The 23,028-nt window shown below is 55.3% G+C and overlaps 1 protein-coding gene across 1 annotated transcript in view; it reads right to left on the reverse strand.

The window, feature by feature from the left end:
- Positions 1 to 6,406: 6,406 nt before the first annotated feature.
- Positions 6,407 to 23,028, reverse strand: part of SMARCC1 (SWI/SNF related BAF chromatin remodeling complex subunit C1) — a 66,521-nt gene continuing 49,899 nt past the window's right edge. Inside the window, 4 exon segments of the mRNA XM_079301198.1 lie at positions 6,407 to 7,801; positions 9,685 to 9,807; positions 16,838 to 17,096; positions 20,508 to 20,642. Of these exon segments, the coding sequence (XP_079157324.1) occupies positions 7,719 to 7,801; positions 9,685 to 9,807; positions 16,838 to 17,096; positions 20,508 to 20,642 (600 nt within the window). The 3' untranslated portion in view covers positions 6,407 to 7,718.

Here is a 23,028-nt window from a genome sequence, read left to right on the forward strand (position 1 = left end):
GCCCCGGCTCCGCAGGGGTGTGGCGGTGCTGGGCCGGCACCGGGACACCCCGGGCTGCTCGGGGGACCCGCCCCTGGGAGCCGCTGCTCCTTCGCTGTCCCTGCTCCACGGATTCCTCATCCCCCGCGGCCCCTGGCAGAGCCTTCCCAAGGTCACCGCGTGTCCTTGGACACCTCCACCTGCAGCGCAGGAATGTGTCCGGCATGGCTGCTGTACAGCCTGCATCCCGCATCGGGCATCCCAATGGGCATCCTACATCCCACATCCCGGATCTTGCATCCCACATCCCAAATCCTGCATCTCACATCCCATATCCCAAATCCTGCATCCCATATCCCAGATCTCACATCCCATATCCCAGATCCTGCATCCCACTTCGGCTGTCCCACACCAGACACCCCGTACCCCCCACCCCGCTGCAGGACGCCCGGGGCGGTGCCGGGGGCTCCCTGGGGACCCCATTTCGGTGTCCCCACATCAGCTGGGGTGTGACCCCCCCCCCGTGTCTCCCCGTGTCCCCCCGTGCGGGGCTGGGCTGGGGGCACCCCGGGAGGGGGGTCCCCTCTCCCCCTGCAGCCGCGGCTCCTGGCCGGGCTCCGGCCGGGAACAAGCCCCGCTCTGTCCCTCTCAAAGGGGGATTGAAGGGGCTGCACCTGCTTAGTATTCCCCAGGCTTCCGGGCCGGGATGCGTTTCCAAGGGGACCGGCCGAGGGGCCGCCAGCACGGGCGGGGGACACGGCCCTGACGGTGGGAAAGGGTGGGAGGGGGCTGAGGGTCCCGGGGGATGAGGGTCCCGGGGGTTGAGGGGTCCCTGCCTGGCAGCAGGAGGCTGAGGGAATGAGGGTGGGATTGGGAATGGGGCTGGGGCTGGGTAGGATTTAGGATTGGGGATGGAGCTGTGTGGGATCTGGGAATGGAGATGGGGCTGGGATGGAGCCTGGGCACGGCAGCAGCCCATGGAAGTTTCCAGCACCCACAGTAACTCCAGGGGGCAGGAGGCTGGGGGGGCTGGCAGGGACCCCAGGACCAGGCCTGGACCCCCCCAGGGTCACACCTTGGACCCCTCCATGGCCGGAGGCTCTGCCAGCCCTCGGGAGGGGCTGGGCCCTGTCCTGGAGCAGCAGCTCCTTCTCTCCAGAGGTTGTGTGCCCAGTGTCCCACACAGCCCTGGGGCACCCCATCCAGGGGTGCTCCCCATCCTGAGGGATCCCCCTCCCACCCTCACCGCTGTCCCCTCGGAGCTCCAGTGTCACCCCAGGGTTCAGAGCCTTGTGCTGGGGACAGGGGGGTGTCAGCATCCCCACCCTGCCAGGGACATTCCCTGAGCCCCCGGCGTGGGAGAAGCCCCCAGCTCTGGGCAGGAACATCCAGAAGGGAGAACCCTGGAGCCTCCCTGTTCCCACACCCAGGGGCAAAGCAGGGCTGAGCCTCGAGGCACCAATTCCACCACTGTGCCCAAAGCCAGGAGCAGCCGAGCCCAGCCTGGGTCAGAGCCAGATCCCACATCCCTACAAACCTGCCTTGGGCTGGGCTTCCTCTGCAGCAGGGGGTTGGATGAGGGATGGCAGGACAGACAGGCAGGTGGACAGACAGACAGGATGGACAGACAGGCAGGATGGACAGACAGGATGGACAGACAGACAGGATGGACAGACAGGCAGGATGGACAGACAGGATGGACAGACAGGCAGATGGACAGACAGGCAGGATGGACAGACAAACATGATGAACAGACAGACAGAATGGACAGGATGGACAGGCAGGATGGACAGACAGACAAGATGGACAGACAGACATGATGAACAGACAGACAGGTGGACAGACAGGCAGGATGGACAGACAGATATGATGAACAGACAGACAGAATGGACAGGCAGGATGGACAGACAGACAGGTGGACAGCCATGGCTCTTCAGTCTCAAAGGAGAAATCCAGCACCAGCTCCCTCATCTGGGAAGAACCAGCTGCTGTTGCCAAGTCTGGGTTTTCCTGGGAGAGTTACTCAGAATATTAAAGATGATTTGAAAGACTGGGAATTGCAGCCACCCTTTGGGGCCATCCCAGAGCAAATCTGTGCACTCTGTGCATCTGTGCTGTGACCTGGGGAGGGGTCTCACCCCAAACCCCTCCCTGCCCAGTTCAGCACTGGCTGTGGGGTTTGAATCCTGCCCTACCTTGGGATCCCCAGAACCCAAGGGAGGGGCTTGGCTCCCCCTGTCCTGCTTCACGGGCAGCCCCACACCAGCACCTTCCTCCTCCCTGGGGGCTGCAGGTGCCTGGATTGTGACCCAGGGATGGACAGACAGACAGACAAGGCCTGGGAGAGGCACAAGCCGGGCTGGGATCCCCCCCTTCCCAGCTCCCAGCAGCAGCTGAGCTCCAGGAACCCTCAGTCCTCATTCCCGAGTCCAGCGGTGATCCCGGGGTGTCCTTGGATGAGGGGCAGGATGGGCAGGGTCAGCACCTCCCTCCCACCCTCTCCCTGCCCCTTTCCCTCCCCCTCAGCTGGGTACTGGAGCGGCTCAAATCTCCTTTTATCCACATTTCTTCCTTTACAAATATTGGAAAAGTGCAAAGGAAATGAAGAACTGAAACACAGAGCCAGGACTGAGGTTGATGTTCGCTGCTCCCCCCGGACACCCGAACCCTCCCCTGGCTCACAACATCCTGAGCCCGGCTCAGTCAGGCGCGGTTTTAGGCACAGCTTTGTCCTTGATCGGGGCTGGCACCACCCGGGCTGGCTCCGAGGTGACGAATCCCGATGCGACACCGATCCCTGGAGCAGCCGCAGCGACTCCGGGCTCAGCCACAGTGCCCAGCGCTCTGTGCAGGGAACAGATTCCCCCTCCCCAAACCGCACCCGAACCGCTCCGACAGCGCTGACCCCAAAATCACCCGGGGCACAAACACGCACAGACCCACAAACTCTGTGTGTCCTGTGGGGCTGGAACAGGGATCTTCCCAAAAATCCCTGCCCGACCTGCACGGGGGCTGGTGCACGTGTGTCTGCAGAGGCAGAGCTGCCCCAGGCAGGGGCAGAGCAGCCTCCAGCTCTGCTGGTTCGTGCTCTCCCGCCCATTCCCGAGCCACATTCCCCCGGGGCTGCAGAGGGACAAGGTGGGAGAGGTTTAATAATCACCTGCCGCAGCTCTGAGCTGCAAAGAGTGAGGAGAACACTGAGAAAAGCGAGGCTGAGCTTTGGGGAGAGGAGACAGCAGGGAGCTGCATCTCAGGGATGGAACCCTGCATTTAGGGAAGGAGCTCTGCATCCCAAGGATGGAGCCCTGCACCCCAAGGATGGAGCTCTGCATCCCAAGGATGGAGCCCTGCACCCCAAAGATGGAGCTCTGCATCCCAAGGATGGAGCCCTGAATCCAAGGATGGAGCCCTGCATTCAGGGATGGAGCCCTGCATCCAAGGATGGAGCTCTGCATCCCAAGGATGGAGCCCTGCACCCCAAGGATGGAGCTCTGCATCCCAAGGATGGAGCTCTGCATCCCAAGGATGGAGCTCTGCACCCCAAGGATGGAGCCCTGCATCCCAAGAATGGAGCCCTGCATCCAAGGATGGAGCTCTGCATCCCAAGGATGGAGCTCTGCACCCCAAGGATGGAGCCCTGCACCCCAAGGACCCATCCCAGCTGTGCCCAGCCCCTTTGTGTCTGTGAAGGAGCACAGTGTGCACAGGTGACAAAGCTGTCCCTGACCAGGGTAAGTGACTGTGAGCCCCAGCTCTGCTCCCACACCTTCCTCCCTCCCACCTGGAGCAGCTGGTTTAGTTCCTGTGATTTTGCCAAGAGGGCACTAAAGGCCCTTCAGAAAAGCTTCTCACCTCCAAGGCTTGGCTTGTTTCTGCTGGAACGTGGGTGAGTCAGGGAGGCTGTTCCACAGTCAGACAAGGAGTGAAGACACAGCTTCACCCCTGAGACACAGGAGAGGGTTGCAGGAGGGCTGAGCTAAGCCTGCAGTGGTGAACATGAACCTCGTCCCTCCCACAGCAGTTTCACCACCCCAGGGTCTGGGATCTGCAGGAGGGAACCCAAAATTGAGCAGTAGAGAGAACCAGACCTGCAGGGCACCAAAATGCACCTGGAGCATCCTCTGAGGGCAGCAGGCAGAGCCAGAGCAGTGGGACACAACAGCCCAGCCCTGGCACTGGGCAGGAACAAGGGACCATGGAATGGGTCATGGGGGTCTGGAGGATCCCCAGCAGCAGCTCAGTGAGATGTCCCTCAGGTCCCTGATCCTGGCACAGCCCTGGCACTGCCCTGGCACTGTCCTGGCACGGCTCTGGCACAGCCTCCTGTGCCGGGCTCTGTTATTATCTGGGGGCGCTGGCACTGCCCTGGCACAGCCCTGGCACAGCCCTGGCACTGTCCTGGCACGGCTCTGGCACAGCCTCCTGTGCCGGGCTCTGTTATTACCCGGGGGCGCTGGCACTGCCCTGGCACTGCCCTGGCACTGTCCTGGCACGGCTCTGGCACGGCCCTGGCACTGCCCTGGCACGGCTCTGGCACAGCCCTGGCACTGTCCTGGCACTGCCCTGGCATGGTTCTGGCACAGCCTCCTGTGCCGGGCTCTGTTATTACCCGGGGGCGCTGGCACTGCACTGGCACAGCCCTGGCACAGCCCTGGCACTGTCCTGGCACGGCTCTGGCACAGCCCTGGCACGGCTCTGGCACAGCCCTGGCACTGTCCTGGCACGGCTCTGGCACAGCCCTGGCACTGTCCTGGCACGGCTCTGGCACAGCCTCCTGTGCCGGGCTCTGTTATTACCCGGGGGCGCTGGCTCGGCCCGTTCCCATCCCGTGACCCCTGCAGGGAACAGGAGCTGCCCTGCGACCCCGGGGGTGGCACAGCAGCGAGGGGACACCGTGCACAGACACCTCCAACCCCAGCCCCAGCACCGGGGGCTTCAAAAAGCAGAAAATGGCACCCGAGGCAGGGGACGGGGGGCTCCGGGTGTTTTGGGGAGGGACAGAGGCTGAGCCTGCTCCTGCTCTGTTCAGGAACAGCCCCCGGTCACCTCCCCCCTCTCCAGCAGGATCCCATTACTCGGATGAAGATGCAAACCCCTCCCAGCCGTGCTGGGAATTTTGTGGAGCAGGCAGAAGGATTCACCCTGAGCACTTCCCTTTATCCTAAGGACACGTTGGATTGCAGTGACCTCAAGAGTGGTTTTGGAGCAGCCACAGGCAGGTCAGAGCTGTGTCCTCACCCTGCACCAGGGAACAGCAATAAATTCACTGCCTAACCCTGCTCCTGCTGCAGCCCCCAGCCCATCCCAGCCCAGCTGTGGGATCCAAACAGCCACAGCAGCATCAGAACCCCAGAAGGGTTTGGGTTGCACTGGAGGGACCTCAAAGCTCATCCCACCCCATTCCTGCCATGGCAGGGACACCTCCCACTGTCCCAGGTGATCCAACCCCAATGTCCAACCTGGCCATGGACACTGCCAGGATCCAGGGGCAGCCACAGCTGCTCTGGGAATTCTCAATTCCCAATATCCATCCATCTCATTCCTCTGGCAGTGGAGCCATTCCCTGTGTCCTGTCCCTTGTCCCCAGTCCCTCTCCAGCTCTCCTGGATCCCTTTAGGAGCTCTGAGCTCTCCCTAGAGCATTCCCAGCTCTCCCAGCCTGGCTCCAGCCCTGCAGGGAGCAGAGGGCAGAATCCCCCTTCCCTGCCCACCCTGGCACTGGGGGGTCTCTATCCAATCCCTCACCCACCAGCATTCCCAAAACTGGGATCCCCAAACCCATCCATTCTCTCCTCACTCCAGCCCTGCCCAGCAGCTGCTGTGACTACCAAGATTTGAAGTCTGTGAACAGAAAACTTCCAAAACTGACATTTATGACTTACCTTTCTGTGCATCCCTCAGGAAAACCATCTCCAGGATGAGAGGAGGAGAAATGACCAGTGCTGGCTGTGCTGCAGGTGAGGAGCTCATGGTGCCAGGGGACAAGTCCTGCTGGAATCCAGGAGCTCCTTCTCTTTTCTTCCCTTTTCCTCCCTTTTCATCCTGCCCAGTGCATGAGCAGCTCCAAGGAGCCCACAGAGGATGGTCAGGACACCCAGCCCTGCAGACCCCCAGCCCATCCAAGGAATTCCCAGCTGGGAATGTGCCTTTCATGTCACCCTGCTCCTGGGGACAGAGCTCTGTCCTTGCTCCTTCCCAGGAATGAAGGGCTGTGGGCATTAGGGGCCACTTCTGAGGCAAAGCAGTGGGAATGGGTGGAAAACAACCCAGACTGGACTCTGCTTCCAGCTCAATGTCTGCCCCAACTCAGGTTTAGTGTTTGCTCCCCTGGAGTTCACACTCAGCCCCAGAACAGCCCAGGATCACAGCAACAGTTCCCAGCTCTTCCCACACACAAAGGCAAAGCAGACTTCACAAACTCCACAGGCTTTGTACAAAAACCACTTTTTTTTTGCTTTTATTTCACAAAATTGGGTGGCTGCTGCAGGAATCAAACGGCCCTATACAGAGATCAGGTGAAAAAGTGGGCACAGGGATTATTTATACAGAAACAAAACAGAGCCCAGGATCCAGGCCCTCGGCAGGATCAGCACTAGGACAGTAAAAAATAGTCTCCACCTGGATCCTGGGATCACTCACTAAAAACAACCTGAGCTTACTCTAAACTGGACTAAGGGCTGCACCAGAAACCCCACACTCACCCCAAAGACCCTGGGGGGAAGGAAGCCTTGGGAAGGGGGATGGGAAGGCCCTGGCTGCTCTCTGTGCACCGTGGAGTCGTGCTGGAAGACCTGGCAAACCCTCAGTTTTTAAATGGTGGAAGTGCTTCTGGAGGTTCCAGGGTTTTTGGGAGCCTCTCTCCAGCCCAAGCTCAACTGCCACCTGGACAAAAGGCACCCCTGGAATCCAGGAGCAGCTTCCAGACCCTTGGCAGGGAAACCCCAAAGGCTCCTGGGCCAGGATGAGGGCACAGAACCCGAACCACGGGCACAAAAGGACTTTTTGCAGGACTTTCCCCCAAGTTTTGGCAGCTCTGGGGTGCTCCCAGATGTGCCTCTGCAGCTGTTCCCTTCCCCAGCCCTGCAGCTGCACTGGGGGGGTGACAGGAGCTGTCCCAGCCCTGGCTGTCCAGAGGTAGTTCTGGCATTCCCATCCCAGCCATCCCAACCCAATCCCAAATTCTAGCACTTCTTCGCTACCTACTTTAATTTTTAATTTTTTTTTTTGTTTGTTTTCTTAGTTTTAAAAAGTACAAAGTATATGCTCCAAAAAGAGGGACTAAAAACAGGGGGGTTATTCCTCAGTTGGCTACTGCACCCAGCTACTCAGGGAAGGTCCAACTACCACCTCCAAAGGCAAAGCAAAGTAAAAAGTGGAGCAGGAACCTCCTACCATGGAGTGGTTTTATTGGGACTGAGTCACTCCCAGGGATCAGTATTTCCTGTAATAAGTTAGAGGCAGCTCCAGGCACCACCAGGACCCCCAGCTCCGGTGTGGCCTCTCCCCTGGGTGCTTTGTGCACCCCAGAGCACCCTAAAGCTCAGCTCCTGCCCCAAGCCTGCCCCGCTCCAGGCTGGGCTGGGCTGAGCCCAAAGCACCGAGAGGAGAGACCCCGCCTGGAGCCTGCAGGGGAAGGGGCTGCCGGCCCCCCGGAGCTGGGACACCTCCCGGGCACAGCAGGGAACTGAGGAATCTCGTTTGGTCACCGGAGTGGCTGCGCAGCTCCTCGTCCCGCGGCGCTCAGGGCGCGGCAGCGGCGGGCGGAGCCCCCGCCGGGGGGGGCGTCACTCCTTCCGCGGGAGGGGCCGGGGCCGGGCCGGGGTCTGCGGGGACAGGGGACAGTGAGGGACACGGCAGGGACACAGGGGACAGGGCACTGTGCCATGGCAGGGACACAGGGACAGGGGGACACAGCACTGTGCCATGGCAGGGACACAGGGGACACGGCCCTGTGCCATGGCAGGGACACAGGGACAGGGGGACACAGCACTGTGCCATGGCAGGGACACAGGGGACACGGCCCTGTGCCATGGCAGGGACACAGGGACAGGGGGACACAGCACTGTGCCATGGCAGGGACACAGGGGACACAGCCCTGTGCCATGGCAGGGACACAGGGGACACAGGGACAGGGGGACACGGCCCTGTGCCATGGCAGGCTCTGCCCAGGGGGAATCCTGCACACCCTGCAGCAGCAGCAGCACCTTTGTTTTGTTTTCACCACCCAGCAGTGCACGGGTTGGTGACAGAGATAAGAATTCCCGTGTTTTTACAGGAATGCAGCTCAGCAGCTGGCAATCCATGCCAAGCAACTGGCACCTCTCAGCCCCAGCTCCCTGCCCAAATGCAGCTCTCTTCTGTTTGAGCCATGGACAATAGGTTTGATAGGAGCAGAGGCTGCTCTCTGAGGGATGATGTGGGTTAAAGCACAGGGATGCAGGAGGCAAGAAAGGAGGGGTGCCAAGACAGGAGATGCTAATGGAACATGACTGACTTGTTCAGTAGGGGAGGAAAAAAGGAGAAAGGAAGAGAAGGGAAGAGAGCAAACAGGAATCCAAGCTGACACAAGACATCCCCAGTGGTAAGGGCTCAGGAAAAAGGGTGGAAAGCTCAGTGAAGCTGGGGGAGCAGAGCAGCAGGAGCAATGGCCAAGCAGAAATAGCACAGGCTGAGCTTTCCCAGGCTGGGAATGCCCGTGAGTCAGAGCTCACAGCAACTCCTGTGCTGAAGCCAAAACCAAAAGGGCTTTTCCCAATTATTTTTTGGGAGAGGTGCTACAAGTGATGACAATGCCTGCTTGCCTGGTGGGAACCACACTGAGCATTTGGGGGTGAAGATTCCTGAGCAGCAGCTGGGCCAGGCTGCAATTAATGGCAGATTTATTGAGGAGTTCCTGGTGGAGAATTCCTCAGCCATTCATTCCCCTCTGTGCCAGCTTCTCTTCTGCCTTCTGGGCTTGGCCACTCTCACTCATTCAAGCAACTCCCACACCATGGCTCCTGATCCAGCTGCTTTTTTGGCTGCCATAAATCAACTTCATTTTTAGAGGTGCAGATTTTATACTGGGAATGTTCCTTACGTGCTTTATCTTCTTCCTAATCAGGACTTCCTTGCTCCAATTCAGGGTGCAAAGTTTTCAGTAAGGAATTATTGAATTGGATCCTACTCTGACCTCCACTATTTAGGAATTATAGTGAATTCCTGACCCTCCCTAAGTCAGGAGAGGCTTTTGATCATCACCACCAAGCCTCTGTATCATTATAAATAAAATAAAGGATGCTATAAATAAAATAAAGGACAATGGGATATGTTGGGATGCCCAGAGGGCTGAGGAGCACTTAAAGCTTCCAGCACATCCCTGGCACCACTCTGGGGCTGGCAGTGTGCACAGACCCTGCTGCTGCTGCAGGGAGCAGGGAATTCCCAGCACAGAGGAGCCCAGGAGTGTCCCAGAGCCCCAGGAGTGTCCCAGAGCCCCAGGAGTGTCCCAGGAGTGTCCCAGAGCCACAGGACTGCCCCAGACCCACCCCAGATCCCCAGGATGCCACAGACCCACCCCAGACCCCCAGGACTGCCCCAGACCACCCCAGACCCCCAGGACTGCCCCAGACCCACCCCAGACCCCTAGGACTGTCCCAGACCCACCCCAGACCCCCAGGATGCCCCAGACCCACCCCAGACCCCCAGGTGCCCCAGGGTCACTCACACATCCCGTTGGGGGCTGCCAGTGGCACACGTGGCCCCAGCAGGTTGCCAGCCATGGGCACAGACATCATCCTGCCTGGCATGGGCTGTCCTGGCATCATGGAGCCAGGCCCTGGCATCTGACCTGCAGGGAGGAGAGAGCAGCATGAGCCCTGCTCTGGCTGTGCTCCCTGCCAGGAAATGCCTTTTCACCCCTGCACACCTCCAGCAGGGGCAGAGCACTGCAACCTCTGCTCCAGGGAAAAGTGGGAGACACCAGAGTGAGAGCCAGCACTGCACTGCAACCACAGCAGAAGGACATCCCATGGAACACAAGTGCTGGGATCAAAGGGAATAACAAGGCAGAGGAGCCCCTGATGGGAAGGAGCAGCCATGAGGCCTCTAGGATAAATTCAGTGGCAGAACTGGAGCCACACAGTTAAACTGGGCTGCACAGGAGCCCCTGCTGTGACTCCCTGTTTTGCTGTGAGGGAGGATTCAAGGCTCCTCCTCACAAACCAGCTCTTGGGAAACCTCCCTGGGCACCCCCAGCCTGGGGCTGAAGCTTTAAAACCTCACTTGAGGGATGGTTTGGCATAATCCAATTCCATTTCCTCCACCACACCTCCATGGAGGGCCAGTATTTAATTGAAATGGCTCCTTGCCCCTAACCTCAGGCAAGGGGGGAAGGAGCTCAGAGCCAAAGGGGCTCCAGGAGAGCTGGAGAGGGACAGGGGACAAGGGGTGGAGGGACAGGACACAGGGAATGGCTCCACTGCCACAGGAATGGGAAACATCTCCACTTCCAACCTCCCCAAGACTTAGAGGCTTTGGAGCAGAAGATATTCACAGTCTCATTCACTGGCAAAATCAAGGTTGATCAGGGAATAAAAACATAAAAACTGGAACAATACAGCTGTGTTTGAGAGGCCCAGAAAAGGTGGGAACTGAGCAATTCCCAGCCTGGGAGCTGCCACCTGACTGAGCCTCAATAATTTGGCCATCCCTGAACAGCACAGGCCTATGAGATTCTCTCTCACTAACAAAGTGATTAATGTTAAATCCCTCTTCTGGAACATCCAAAGCTGAATCAGACTTTACTACACCCTGAGAGGCATCATGTGAAACTCCAGCACTGGGCAGGAATTCCTTCAGAAAGGATGTCAAACCTGCAGGGACATGAAGGTTCAAGGATGTTTTATATGCAAATCAACCCCAGCTGAGCTAAAATCACCACTGAACAGAACCTAAATCCACTTTATAAAATGTCTGTCCTTCATAAATGCCAAGTGTGGCCCATCCCTGGAATGTCCCAGGCCAGGCTGGATGGGCTGGAGCAGCTGGGGCAGTGGGAGGTGTCCCTGCAGGGCAGGGGGGGCACTGGGTGATCCTTGAGGTCTCTTCCAACCCCAAATCTCCCAGCAGTGCTCACAGGGAAGCTCCCTCCCTCCTGGACCAGCTTTTTTCCCCTGTTAAACCCTGGAGGTTTAAATCCCAGTGGTGCTGGAGCAGCTCCTCTGAGTGGGGCTTTGGCTGCTCATTCTCCCCCTTCCTGGCATGGGAGGCAACATTTTGATCCCAAAATGCAGAGGAACCAGCCCATCCCATCCCAGCTCCAAAGCACCTGAGTGGGATTAACCAGGGAAATCCCTGCTGCCACCATGGCAAAACCAAAGCCCTGCTTCTACAGAGATGGTTTTGTTTTTGGTTTTTTTTTTTCCCAACAGAAAGCGCTCCAAGACAGAGGCTCAAGCAGAAAATGTGGAAGTGTGACCTACATAGGGGGGAGAGCTTAGAACAGCAGCTGTGGGAAGAGATCCAGCCCAAAGGTTCAGCACAAGGAGACTGAACTGCCTGAAAAGCCCTGACAGAGGGGCTGGGCAGGTTCAGCCTCCCCTGCTGCCAGGGCAGCTCCACATCCTGGGCAATTGGGGAGGAATTGCCTTTAGAGGCTCTCCAAGGTATTTATCTCCATGAAAAAGCCTCTCCCTCTATTAAATCAGCACTTGAGGAGCACTGGGCTGATGAGCAGCCAGAGGGGTTTTGTTTTGATGCACGAGGCTTGGAGCTGATCCAAATCCTGCCCAGCCTGAGCAGGGAGAAGCTGTGGGCACAGCACAGGCAGGGCTGTGCCCTGGGCAGGATTTGGGAGGTGGGATGAGCCCACACCCTGTGCTGCCATCCCAAGGTGTGCTCCTTCCCCCTGGGAACAGCTCCCCCAGCAATCCTGCAATGGTTTGGGATGGAAGGGACCCTAAAGCTCATCTCACTCCAGGGATATTCCAACAGCAGATCCATCCCTCCCTCCTCCCACTGCCCCCCCAGCCAGCCACTGTGAATAATTAACCACAATAACTCATTTAGCCTCGTGTCTTGGGGAAGGAGAGGCACAGTTTCCACTTCACTACCCCCAGCACCTCTGCACCCAGCACCTCTGCACCCAGCACCTCTGCACCCAGCACCTCTGCATCCAGCACCTCTGCATCCAGCACATCTGCACCCAGCACATCTGCACCCAGCACATCTGCATCCAGCACCTCTGCATCCAGCACCTCTGCATCCAGCACCTCTGCATCCAGCACATCTGCACCCAGCACCTCTGCATCCAGCACCTCTGCACCCAGCACCTCTGCACCCAGCACCTCTGCACCCAGCACCTCTGCACCCAGCACCTCTGCACCCAGCACATCTGCACCCAGCACCTCTGCACCCAGCACCTCTGCACCCAGCACCTCTGCATCCAGCACCTCTGCACCCAGCACCTCTGCTTCCAGCACCTCTGCATCCAGCACCTCTGCACCCAGCACCTCTGCATCCAGCACCTCTGCACCCAGCACCTCTGCACCCAGCACCTCTGCATCCAGCACCTCTGCACCCAGCACCTCTGCACCCAGCACCTCTGCACCCAGCACCTCTGCACCCAGCACCTCTGCACCCAGCACCTCTGCTTCCAGCACCTCTGCACCCAGCACCTCTGCTTCCAGCACCTCTGCTTCCAGCACCTCTGCACCCAGCACCTCTGCATCCAGCACCTCTGCATCCAGCACCTCTGCTTCCAGCACCTCTGCACCCAGCACCTCTGCTTCCAGCACCTCTGCTTCCAGCACCTCTGCACCCAGCACCTCTGCACCCAGCACATCTGCATCCAGCACCTCTGCACCCAGCACCTCTGCACCCAGCACCTCTGCACCCAGCACCTCTGCACCCAGCACCTCTGCATCCAGCACCTCTGCATCCAGCACCTCTGCATCCAGCACCTCTGCTTCCAGCACCTCTGCACCCAGCACCTCTGCTTCCAGCACCTCTGCTTCCAGCACCTCTGCACCCAGCACCTCTGCACCCAGCACATCTGCATCCAGCACCTCTGCACCCAGCACCTCTGCACCCAGCACCTCTGCATCCAGCACCTCTGCATCCAGCACCTCTGCTTCCAGCACCTCTGCATCCAGCACCTCTGCACCCAGCACCTCTGCACCCAGCACCTCTGCTTCCAGCACCTCTGCCCTCCCTGCCACTGCTGGGATCACCATCCTGAGCCCCCTGGGAAACACTTAGGATATACTGGGAATTCCTCCTGGATACTCTTGGGAATATCTCCTGGGTACACTAGAATATTTCCAGGATACAGTGGGAATTCCTCCTGGACACACTGGGAATATCTCCAGGATACAGTGGGAATTCCTCCTGGATACAGTGGGAATCTCTCCTGGATACTCTGGGAATTCCTCCTGGATACAGTGGGAATCTCTCCTGGATACTCTGGGAATTCCTCCAGGACACACTGGGAATCTCTCCTGGGGAAGCTGCTGCTGTTCCCCTCCCAGGCAAGGACCCTCCACCCAAGGGCCCAGGGAGAGAGAGCAGCACAAGAGTCACTCCAGAGGAGCTGCTGGCCTGGGCTCACTTGGATTTACTGTTTGATTCTAGAAAGTTTGTAATAAATCAAATATTTACTCCTTTGATTCACTATCCCAGACCCAAACACCTCTTGCCTGGGGCAGGTTTCAAGGGTGGTGTCAATGTTCCTGTGCCAGTGACCACCCTAGAGCTCCAATCCCAAATTTCAGCCTGATTCCAATGCCATGGATCAGCTCCAACCCCAAATTCCACCCTGGTTCCAGTGCCATGGATCAGCTCCAACCCCAAATTCCACCCTGGTTCCAGTGCCATGGATCAGCTCCAACCCCAAATTCCACCCTGGTTCCAATGCCATGGATCAGCTCCAACCCCAAATTTCAGCCTGGTTCCAGTGCCATGGATCAGCTCCAACCCCAAATTCCACCCTGGTTCCAATGCCATGGATCAGCTCCAATCCCATCCACCACCCCCTGACTTGCATTTCCTCTCATCCCACTGCACCTCCCCAGCAAGCTCTGCACATCTGATGGAGAAATAAGAAGCACTGACAGCTGTTAGGGAATATTTATCTAAAGGAAGTGAACTCAAAATCCTTTTCTGCACCCAAAAAGCCCCCTGGAATCATCACCAGTCTAATAAGGAAGCAAACAGTATCCAGGAACTTAATTTAAACCCACAAATAATTAAATGCTCAGCAGGTGAAAAATTTCAAGCCCCAAATTCCTGACAAAGTATGGTTTTTTTCTTTTTTTTTTTTTTTTTTGTATTTCAGCTATTGACAGAAAATGAAGTAAAATGTGTCAGGGAAAAGGTTATTAAAGTTGCTCATCCAGCTGTGGTGGGAAGTGTATCCTGCCCTCCTCACTCCATTTCTGCCTTAGGTTAGAAATTATTTACCAGGTGAGAATCTCACCTGGAGGAAGAGTTAATAATGACAGCTACTAATTCCCAGCTATCTCTCTTCCTCTAAGAATTTCCACAAGTTTCTTGTGTTCCACACCCACCAGAACCAAGAGTTCTCATCCCACTGAGCAGCAGCCCAGAGCTTGAAGAAAAATCAATGAAGTGCCCAAAGTGATACCATGGGAAAAAATTGGGAATTTGATTTTCTGCTACAACAACAAGGTGCAGCTTTTCACAGTGAAACTGGAATCCAACTCTGTTTTCCTATTTTAAAAGTTTCCATTGCAGGGCAAAGGGGAGAACAAAATAAGCTCAGTGAAAATGAGTTCCATGGTGCAGCAGAGGCAGAAGGGCCATGGCAAGGAGAATGGGTGACCCTGGGCTGGAGATGCTCTCCATCACCTCACCCACTCCCCAGATTTTGGGATCCAAGGCTGCAGAGACTCAGGGGATGCCCTGAGGGAACTCACAGTGTGGGGCTGAAGTTCACCAGGTTTCCCTTTCCTCTCCATGCTCTCAAGTCAGAGTCAGCTCTGGCACCTGTGGCTTCCCAGCCCTCCTACAAATTGCAGTGAGATTTCAGGCAATGAGGCTGCCCTGCAGGAGCAGCTGGGCTCTGCACTGAGGGCTCTGCTCCCTGAGCAGGGCTCACACTCCTCCTTTCCAGAGCTGCCAGACAGAGGCAGAGCCTGTCCTGGGGATGGAGTGAGAGCTCTGATGCTGCCAGGAGCCAGCAGTGCTGAGCTCAGTGCCCCCTCACAGGGCAGGTGCTGCTGGAAAAGCCAATCCCCTGAGCTGGGAGATGCTCTGCTGTCACCAGCCCACATTGCTGTGCCTGCCCTGGGAGTGAGAGCCTGGGGGCTGGGAGGGGCTGGGTAACACAGGGCTAAACAACAACTAAACAAGTTGAGAATGGCTTTTCTGGGGTCATATAGAAGCCAAACTGGTCATATTAGCTAAAGGCACTGAAACATTTGTTTAAGGTTGCTATTAGTAGCTCAGATTTCCCAATTAGCCAAACAAAGCAAAAAAACAAAAGCATAGCATAAAATCCAAAACCATGTTTCCCTTTAACTAATACATAACAAGAATTCTACAATACTACCAACTTCTTCCCCCCTTTTCTCTTTTTAAAAAAGAAACCCAAAGTCTCTGCAGGTGAATCACAAATTGGGAGGTGCAAGCAGAATTCTTTGGCAGTGTGTGAGCCAAGGGTGGGACCAAACCAGCACCCAAACAGGGATTTTTGTCCACAGTAAACCAGGATCTCCCTGAGCCTGCCCAGACCCTGTTCCCCTCCTGCCCACCTGCACCTGCTGAGGGAACCCACTTTGGTCACTCTGCACATCCAGCTGGATTAGACACTCCCAATTTTCCTGGTCACCTGCAAGTCCTGCTGTTTTCCTGTGCCCTTCTGCTCCAAACCAAACACTTTTTGTCCCAAGAGGAAAACTCAAGTTCCTGCAGCTCCTTGTTGCCATGTTCTATTTGGATCATGGCAGCCAAACTTTCCACCTTCTTCAGCTGCTGCCTATGAAAAATCTTCCCAAATATTTCTGGCTAATAACTGATCAGGTCTTCCTCTGGAACAGCTGTACCCTGCCCCAGACAGGTTCCCATGTGCCAGACACTGTTACTTGATTTTAAATTACCATTTCAACAGGCTTTGGCAAGTAAAAGCTGCCAAGTCACATCATCACCTCTGGAATCAGGAGCACCCTGAGCAGGACAGGGCAGGAGAGGCAGGACTGGAGACTTCCAGGGGACCCCTGTGAGCAGCAGGGTGCTGTGACCCTCCCCTGCACCAGACACAGCCAGGAACCTCTCCCAGTCAGCTCCTGCCCAAGGAAGCTCCTGCAGGAGTTTCCTGTCTCTGCTGCTTGTCCCAGTCCTTCCCTTTGATTTCTGTTCCTGGTTTGGTGTGCCACGAGCTGCAGAATTTGAGGAGTGATTGTTTTTGAAGGAGCACCTGCTCAGATCACCGAGTATAAAACAAGTCTAAGGAAATACAAATAACCTAAAAACATCTGGAAGGGCTTGGGGCAGTTTCATATTTCATTTTACTTGTGAGCTTGACTGTCCCAGGCAGGAGACTCCCAGCCCTGCTGGACAATCTGCTCTGGATGAGGGAAAAAGTGTTTTCCTGTGGCTGGAAGGAATTTCTCCTGTTGGTGCCCACTGCCTCTGGCCCTGCTGGGGGGAGCCTGTCCCACCCTCATTCCTGATTTTTGGGGTTCCCCACCCTCCACAAGACACCTCCACCCCCACATCTGGAATGAATGAGCTGCAGAACAAGCCAAGCTCCTCCTTGCAGCAAACTGCCAGTGGCAGCACCATAAACCAGTAACCCAGAGCAGCCCTGGGCAGCCTCCTCTGGCTGCTGCTCCCCTCAGGGCAGCCCCTGCAGCTCTTACCTGGCTGAGGTGGGTGAGGAGGTGGCATCTGGTGGTGCATCATGGGGTAGGGAGGGGGCTGCTGGTGGGGCAGCAGCCCTGGGTGGGCTGGAGCCCCCAGGGGGGTGATGCCAGGCCCGCTGGGGTGCTGGTGGGGCTGCTGGGGGGTCTGGCTGTGCTGCTGCTCCAGCTGCTGGCGAGCCCTGAGCTCGGCGTACTTCAGCTGCTCCATGTGGAAGTTCTGCCTCTCTGTCAGCAGCTGCTGCCTCTGCTGCTCCAGCTGGCCAGGAACAGGACAAAAGCACAGCTCAGTTAGGAATGGTGTGTTTGTAACACCAGTCAAGGGGCTGGGGTGGAAGCAATGCTTTGGGTTTTTCAGAATCTCTGCTGCTTAGTGTGTAACTCTGACTCCATGTTAGGTGTTAGTAAATTCTCTTCACAGGGAGTTGGACAAAACAATTCCTTCCCAGCTAGAGAATCAAGGACAAGTGGTACCAAAAAGCAGAAACAATGGCAAGGGAAGGGGGCAAAGCAGGGGCTGAGACTGCACAGCCTGGGGCTGTGGCTGGATAAGCGACCCCAAAGTGTAAAAACTCACCTGGGATCCATCTGGGATTTGATTTGGGTGTAGCCCCATTCAGGCCCTTGCACTGCCCAAGGTGAATCCTTTCAGTAAATTCCTATTTAATCCCTTTTGCTCTGTCTGGTCTCTGTTCCAGGTCAGCCTCTCCAGGCAACAGAAGCCTCTCAGCCCAACCCCACCAAACCAGACTGAATTACTGTCCTGTGGGTGTCTGCAGCAGCTCCTGGGAAAGCTCCTGAGCCTTTTCTAGCTGGAACAGGAACTCACCTTGTTCTGCCCCAAAATCTCTCAGAGCTCTGCACGGAGAACTCAGCCCTAACACAGCTCTGGGAGGAACTGGGGGTTTTTCTCTCCCTCTCCTGTGTGTTGGAATGAGAGAGAGCAGGAATGTCAGGGGATTTTCCAGGTAAGCCTGAGGCAGAATGTGTGTGCAGCTGCAGAGCTCAGCACCACAGGCTGGATCCTTCCACCCCTCTGAGTGCAGGAATTGGATGCCACAGCAGCCAGACACCACTGACTGCCACTATTAAGGGCTTTATGTAAAAAAAAACTCCTGTCAGGCCAATTAACATCAAAGAGGCTACTTTGATTAATTATCAAGTCATGTAGAGAGTGAAATCTGGTGTAGGGAAGGTGTTGCTGCCCTGGATGATCCAGAGGATCCTTCCAACCCAGACCAGTCTGAGACTCCAGGAAAAGACAAAAGTGCTACAGAAAGCATTTCCTGCCAGGGGGCATTTGTGTGATGGATCAGTGCCCTGGTGAAGGATGTTTGATTTATTTCAGGAATATTGACCCATTCCCACACTGTTACCCGACCTGGGGCTGCGTGACTGGGGTTCAGATACTGGAGGAGTGTCTGAAGGTAAACTGCAGAATTGATCTGAAAAGCAGGTTGCCAGGGAGGCTCTCACCTAGCAGAGCCCCCCAAGCCCCCCAGGCTGCCTCAGCAGTGGTGCTGGCAGCCTGGGATGGGCTGCAGCAGCTGACAGAGCTCCATTGAGCAGCCCCAGATGGGCTGAGCTCATGAATTAACCATCTTCCTCCGGGGGGGCTGAGGGCCCACAATGGCATCATTCACACTGCCCTGGCTCTTTTCTGCTCCAGCTCCCTGATCTGGCTGGGGGAAGCCCCCACTGACCCACCCACTGCCAAATGGGCTGTGGGGAAACATTCCCGAGCTGGCAGGCAGCTGCAGGAGCAACTCCTGCAAACGACCCCAAACAAAGGCTCAGCAACACTTTGTTATTCCTCTGAGACCCTTTGTGACCCTGCTTTGCTCTCTTTGTGGCACCCCATCCTGCTGCTGTTTACAAGAGTCTTTACAGGGATGAAAATTCATATTTGAGAAAGGAAAAGCAGGAAAAACTTCCCTTCTACACAATCCCTGTGGCTGGTGAGGAAAGACAGCTGGACAGAGGGAAAAAAAGGCACAAAACTCTAAGTTATAACACCCATTTCTGTGCTGCTGTGCTACAGCACAGAACCTCCTCTCAGCAGGAATTTCCCCATGGAAAGGTGCTCAGGAATTGGAAGTGCCCATCCCTGGGGGTGCCCCAGGAATTCCTGGAGGTGGCACAGAGTGCTCTGGGCTGGGGACAAGGTGGGGATGATCCTGGAGGGCTTTTCCAGCCTCAGGATTCAGGGATTCCTCCCTGAACAGAACCAGCAAAGCTTCAGGTGCCATTAGAAATTCTGGGTCAGTAAAGCTGCAGCAGCAGGATTCCCACACTCAGCACTGGCATCAAACACAAATAAAAGTGTTTTGCCTGAAATGCAGCAGCACTGACTCCTGTCAACACTCCCAGTCCCTGCTCCTCCCTGCAAGGAAAAGCCAGGGCAGCAGGAGTGACAGGCACAGTGTGCAGTGGCAGCAAGGAGGTTTTTCTGCTTTAATTATTCCACTAAATATCCACAATGACAGGTGAAAAGACAGAATTTAACCACCAGGAAGCCAAGGGGGAAATCTGTATGCACATTTTTAAAAAGGGAAATGTCATATGCCTCAAAAGGGAGGGAAAAAACCCCTTCCTGTCACTAATGGAATATATCCCCAAAGAAAGAATCTGCAGGGAACCTTTCCAAAAGAGTTGGGTCCATTTCCTGAGCTGCCAGTCAAGCAGAGGCTGAAACAGGATGTGGAGCAATCCAGAAATTCCTGCTGACATCCTGCTCCAAGAGAAGCCCATATCTTAAACTCCACCAGTGTGTGAGGGGGGATTTTGGGTTGGGAAGGGGCTTTCCATGGGGAGGGATGGGCTCAGCAGAGCCCAGGGAATGCTCTGGCTCACAGGATGAGCTCTGGGTGCTGTGAACAGCAGGATGCCCCTCCCAGCCTCAGACAGGATCCCAGCAATGCCAAATGGAATTGTAATTCCATTCAATTCACACAGAAGGGCAAATGTGGAAATCCCTGGAACTATGAATCAGCACATTCCAGGCTGAATCTTCAACCCATCCATAGTAACTGTCTGCTCACAACAATGAGGCACAACAGAAAAAGGAAATTAAGGATGGCCATTCTGACAGAAATGAGATTTTGAGTCATCTTTGCAGCAGCTGCAGAGGAAGCACTTCCCCAAAGCCTCTGGCCCTACAGGTGACAACTCCTTGTAATTCCTGAGTAATCCAGGCCCAGACAGCTCCTGTCCATGTCCTACCTCCACTCCTGCCTTCCCAGCTCAGGCAGACCCCTCCTCATCACCACAAAGTGACTGAGCCCTCCCCTCCACCTCCGCACCCCCCCAGCTGCTCAGTGCCCAAAATCCTGACCTGTCTCCTTGTCCCCCTCTCCACTGGGGCAGGGGAAAGGCAGCCAGGGCTGGTTCCCTTTCCCAGGGAAGGAAGGAAGGGTTTCCCCCTTTCACTCCTTCCAGGGAAAAGCTGTTCTTGGATACAATCCATATGGAAAAGCCATAAAAAGTCTCAATTCCTGCTTGGAGCAAGGATGAGGAAGCAAACCCAGGATCCCCCAGAGATAAGGAGGAAAAGGCACAAATGCCAGAGTGGGAAGGAATTATGGGCTCCACACACAGAGGAGCTGCTGCCTCTGCAGATGTTGGCACAAGGTCTGTGCAGGGAGAGACTGAACCCCAAATTCCCACTTACTGCCTCCTTCTCCCTGTCCATGATGGTTTCCAGCTCCTCAAAGTGGCGAAGTTTTATCTCCAGCTTCTTCATCTGGGTCTCCACCAGAAGGGCCACCAGGGACTTGATCTTCCTCTCCTCCACAGCTGCCAGGTGCTGGGGATGGAACACAGGGATTGTTCTGTGACACTGGGCACTGCAAGGGGCTTGGAGGGAGGGAATCATCCAGCTCCACTTCTGGACACAAAACAGGCAATTAGATTGTCATATATGAAGAACCAGAGGCCCTTGGAAGATTATGAAGGTTTTAATCCAGTAAATAAGTGTGAAGGTTTAATACAAGAGGTGTGGAGGATGCTCAGAGCTCTGCCTTGGAGCCCTCCCAGCACTTCCAGTGGGAATGCAAATGAGGGAGAAGGGTCTGTGCAGGGGAGTCAGCTGAGGGTCACCCAAAAAGCTCCCAGCAGGAGCCACAGAGGGAGCTGTGACCCAGAATGACCCCAAACCAGGGAGATGGCACTGCCATGCCTTCATTAAAATAGATTTTTCTCAAGCAGAAGGCAAATTGATTCTTTATAAAGATTAACTTCACCCCATTTATGCACGCACAGAAATAACAGCAGAGATCTGTGTATTTATATTTGATACATGAGCCAGCCATGGAAGTGTTTCACACCCTCAGAGTGTGACAAGTGTGGTCATGATGCCTTTCCTCATTTTTGTTAAAATCCTGCTGCTCAGGAAGAGAAGAGCCTGAGGATGCACCCACCATGCCCTGCCTGGGGGGCTCTGCATCCACAGTGTCCTGGCACATCCCAGGGCTGGGGCAGCAGGGAAAGGTGAGGGGGAAAAAGGAAAAAAGGAGCAGCTGGAGCTCATCCAGCTCCAGCTGCACACAGACCCCTGCTGAGGGAGCTGGGCCCCAAACTGGCTCAGAGCTGGGGGAAGCAGCACTAAACCCTCCCTGGAACACAGAATATAACCAGAATTTCTCAAAGCCATGTGATATGGGGCCATTTGACAAGTTCACCTCCCTGACCCCCAGCACTGAAGGGGGGCTCAGCAAATGGGGGTAAATGCACTCCTGACTCTCTAAAGTGAATTTCAAACCAAGTCTGAGAGAAGCACAGGGACCCCCAGCTCATCCAACACCACAGCCCTGTGAAACTCCAGCTGCTGCTCCAAACCTGACCCAAACTGCACACAAAATAAAGAAACAAAGCTGTCAGAACAGGAAACTTCATGTCAAGGACACTGTTTAGCAAAAGAAACTCATTTGTATGAAAATTCAGAGTGAAGGAATCACCTGGTGATACAGAATGTTTCACTCTGTTTCACATGTGCAATTTTAATCATGAAATGGGATGAACAGCTAATTAAAGCACATGACTAGGGAAAGCAGAGTCTCAAAATACACCTTGGAAAGGAAATTATCCCTGAAATTTTTCCTAGAGAGACTCAAAGAAGCTGTTCCTCAGCCTGGCATTGCCCAAGGCTTTCTGTGGGCAAAGGACAAATCCCTAGAGCTGCAGCTGAGGGAAATCAGGAATTCACAAACCACAGAATCACAAATGCAGTGGTGATTTGAAAAGCCTGATAAACCCAGCACTGCACCAGCCTCAGCCATGAATGAGCAAGTGATCCCCAAGGGCTTTTCCAACCTAAATGGTTCTGTAAAAAAGAATCATGGGATGCATTAATGGTTTGGGAGGGATCTTAAATCCCACCCAGTGCCAGCCCTGTCATGGCAGGGACCCTTCCCCTGTCCCAGGTGATCCAAACCCAGTGTCCAGCCTGGCCTTGGACATTCCAGGGATCCAGGGGCAGCCACAGCTGCTCTGGGAATTCCCAATTCCCAATATCCCATCCATCCCATTCCTCTGGCAGTGGAGCCATTCCCTGTGTCTGTCCCTCCATCCCCATCCCTCTCCAGCTCTCCTGGCAGGGGGAATTGTTGGATCCAGAGCAGGAGTTCTGCAGCTCAGCCCCAGCTGGAGCAGAGATCCATCAGGGATATTCTTGCACAGAAAGGAAAAACCAGCTCACACTGGGTGTCCATGGAGAGGAAAATGAGCAGAAGGCACTTAAATTTTAATGCTGTTTGCTCAGAAACCAGAACCTGCAAAAACTCATTTAAATTGTTGGTCTGTATGAAACAGAGTGTCACCCTGAACATTCATGTTCACCATTTCTCAAACAGCACAACTCCACTTCTGGAAGCCAACAGAAAAAAAAAAAAAAAAACAACAAACCACAAACAAGGAAAAGAACCCCAAACAAACAAAGCCCCCATTTCAATCACTTGTCTTTAACTCCTGTCTTCCCTCAGAATCCAACTGCAATATTGCTGTGGTATAAAATCCTAGGGAAAACAGCTTTTCACATGAGCAGGCCTGGAGTTTATGATGAAGAGTTTAATTACCCCCTCAGACAAGACACAGACCACCCAAAGCTCTAATGTTGTCTGGATTTTTAAGTGAGTGGGAAGAGAAATCCCTGTTGAACCTGAATTCTACTCTGAAGTGTCAACCTCCTAATTACA

This window comes from Erithacus rubecula (assembly GCF_903797595.1).
Source record: "Erithacus rubecula genome assembly, chromosome: 3".
In the NCBI taxonomy this organism is placed as follows: domain Eukaryota; kingdom Metazoa; phylum Chordata; class Aves; order Passeriformes; family Muscicapidae; genus Erithacus; species Erithacus rubecula.